This window comes from Borostomias antarcticus (genome assembly GCF_949987555.1).
Source record: "Borostomias antarcticus genome assembly, chromosome: 26".
NCBI lineage: Eukaryota > Metazoa > Chordata > Actinopteri > Stomiiformes > Stomiidae > Borostomias > Borostomias antarcticus.
In genome coordinates this window covers 6,075,196-6,077,564 of record NC_140259.1, presented here as the reverse complement: position 1 = coordinate 6,077,564, position 2,369 = coordinate 6,075,196, and the positions used below count along the sequence as shown (strand labels likewise).

Genomic DNA, 2,369 nt, shown 5'->3' with positions numbered 1-2,369 from the left:
AGACACCTAGAAGCACAATGACACACACATGCACATGTCTTCTGTCGCTGACGGACCGACCACCGCAGACACACACAAACACAGTGGTGTCAGCCCTGTACATAGGAAGCAGTGCATGATGGGAACAGTACATCTTTCTTGTGCCAGCATGTGTTAATTTGATGTTATTTGCCAATTTGTCAAAGTAGTCTTTGATTTATTTTGATATTTTAGTATTGTTTTCTATTTTTCAGAGGTTTGTGAATATATAAATATGTATTACTGAGTATCTGTAGTGGTACAAAGTACTGGCATGAGAGCATTTTTTTATACTGGAGATGTTTCTAATGTTTTGATTTTTATTCTGGTTGTTCTTATTGGGGGTGGAGGGAGGAGGGGGTGGGGCAGCATCGCTGTGTTTCTGCTTCCAATAAACTGTTAGAAGAGCAACTCAGACCTTGTGTGTGTGGGGGGGGGGGTGTGTGTGGAGGGGGGGGGGGGTCATGGTTACTATAGTTAACGAAAACACGAAAACTAGGTGTGAAAAAACAATTTTTTAGTTAACTGAAATAAAAACAAAAACTAGGCTTTACAAAGAAAAGATAACTAACAAACAGTATTGTGTATTTACAAAGCTAACTAAAATTATAGAGGACATGTCTTAAGTTTTTATCTTTTTCATTTCATACATAAGCCCAGTATTTTGGGTGGATATGACGGTAACCTGACATGTGCCAGATTATTTGTTTCACAGAGAGTTTTTTTAAACCAGCTCAGTGGCCTTGTGGTTAGAGTGTCCGCCCTGACACTGGGAGGTCGAGAGTTCGATCCCCGGCCGAGTCATACCAAAGACTATTAAAAAAAATGGTACCCATTGCCTCCCTGCTTGGCACTCAGCATCAAGGGTTGGAATTGGGGGGCTACATCACCAAATGATTCCTGAGCGCGGCGCCGCTGCTGCTCACCGCTCCCCCAGGGGATGGGTCAAATGAGGAGAACTAATTTCACCACCTCTCAGGTCAGGTGTGTGACAATTATTGGGACTTTACCGACTTTAACGTGAGCTCACAAGATCAGGATGGTCTCACGAGGGTAGAAAAAAAAAACTCAAATAAAACTGAGCATGTTCAAAAAATAAAAAATAAACTAGCAAACCTGCTTTGAAAACTAATTAAAACTAAACAAAAATTGAAAACAAAAAGTTTAAACGATATAAAAATGAAATTAATGAAAAAAGCAAAATTGGTGGGGGTATGGATGTCAGTGTGTGTGTGTGTGTGTGTGTGTGTGTGTGTGTGTGTGTGTGTGTGTGTGTAGGGGGGTATTTATTAATCCGGGGTCAGATATAAAAGTAAGGTTATCATTATCTAGTTCGTAGCCTTCATCACTGTGGCTGGTATGTTGCTATTCTTGTTGAGACCAAACCAGCAGTTTATCTCCACTGTATAATAACCAAACGCTCCTGACGCTCATGTTCTACTGCTTACATCAGAGTCCACCTTGACAACTTCCTGTCTCTCTGGGGGCTGGGTGACATCACGTCCTGTTTGGTGCAGGATCAGAGAGAGGTCAGTATGGTGTCTGGTCATGTGCGGCGCAGGAAGGAGATCTTGAGGGAGTCTGGGATGTCGAGGCGGTCGGCGTGGAGGGGCGGGGGGGGGAGGAAGGGGAAGGTGACGGGGAACACCTTCCTCACGTCCAGGAGGAGCTGGGGGTGCTGGCCGTCCGAACGACCCTTCAGAAGACCCTGCGACGTCGGGACAGAGAGGAGACTGTTAATGAAATTCAAGTCTCACCAAAGTGTTTTGTTTTCCTACTTGACTGTTGTTCTAACTTTGTAGTTCGTTCTCATAGATCAGTCTGTTAAAACTACAAATTCTTCCTGTGTGACATCACTTCCCTGTCCTCTTCATCCTGAAACTATGTCACTTCCTTTTTCACGTTATAACCTAAAGACCTCGTCCCCAAGTGACTCACTCAGCCCGGATTCACTTCCTGTGCTCGGGTCCGAATTGCAAATCGTAACATAGAATAAAGTATTGTCTTTGTTTAAAACCAGCTTGACCGACCACTCAGCGTGTTCTTTGAAATCTAAACTAAACCAAGTAAGATTTTTAATTTACAAGACCACTGTACATGTGTACAGTCCATCACACCATCACGCCACAAACCGCACACACACACGCCAACGACTACAAAACAACCACAACACACACACACAGCAAAGACCACGAAACTACCACACCAGACACACACCTGGTTTAAAGATCGTGTCGGTTACAGACTGAATGTGGCTCTGAGAAGTCCGTGGCCGACGCACTGACCCCTCCACCACTCAGAGAGAGGGTCAGGAGTCTGTGATGACCGCTCAGAGAGAGGGTCAGGAGTCT

The 2,369-nt window shown here is 44.3% G+C and overlaps 1 protein-coding gene across 1 annotated transcript in view; it reads right to left on the bottom strand.

The window, feature by feature from the left end:
- Positions 1–1,564: 1,564 nt before the first annotated feature.
- The window catches only part of LOC311326217 (unconventional myosin-Vb), a gene marked incomplete at both ends in the record, with an annotated part of 40,776 nt that continues 39,971 nt past the window's right edge, over positions 1,565–2,369 (bottom strand). Inside the window, 1 exon segment of the mRNA XM_084459088.1 lies at positions 1,565–1,726. Within this exon segment, the coding sequence (XP_084315214.1) occupies positions 1,565–1,726 (162 nt within the window).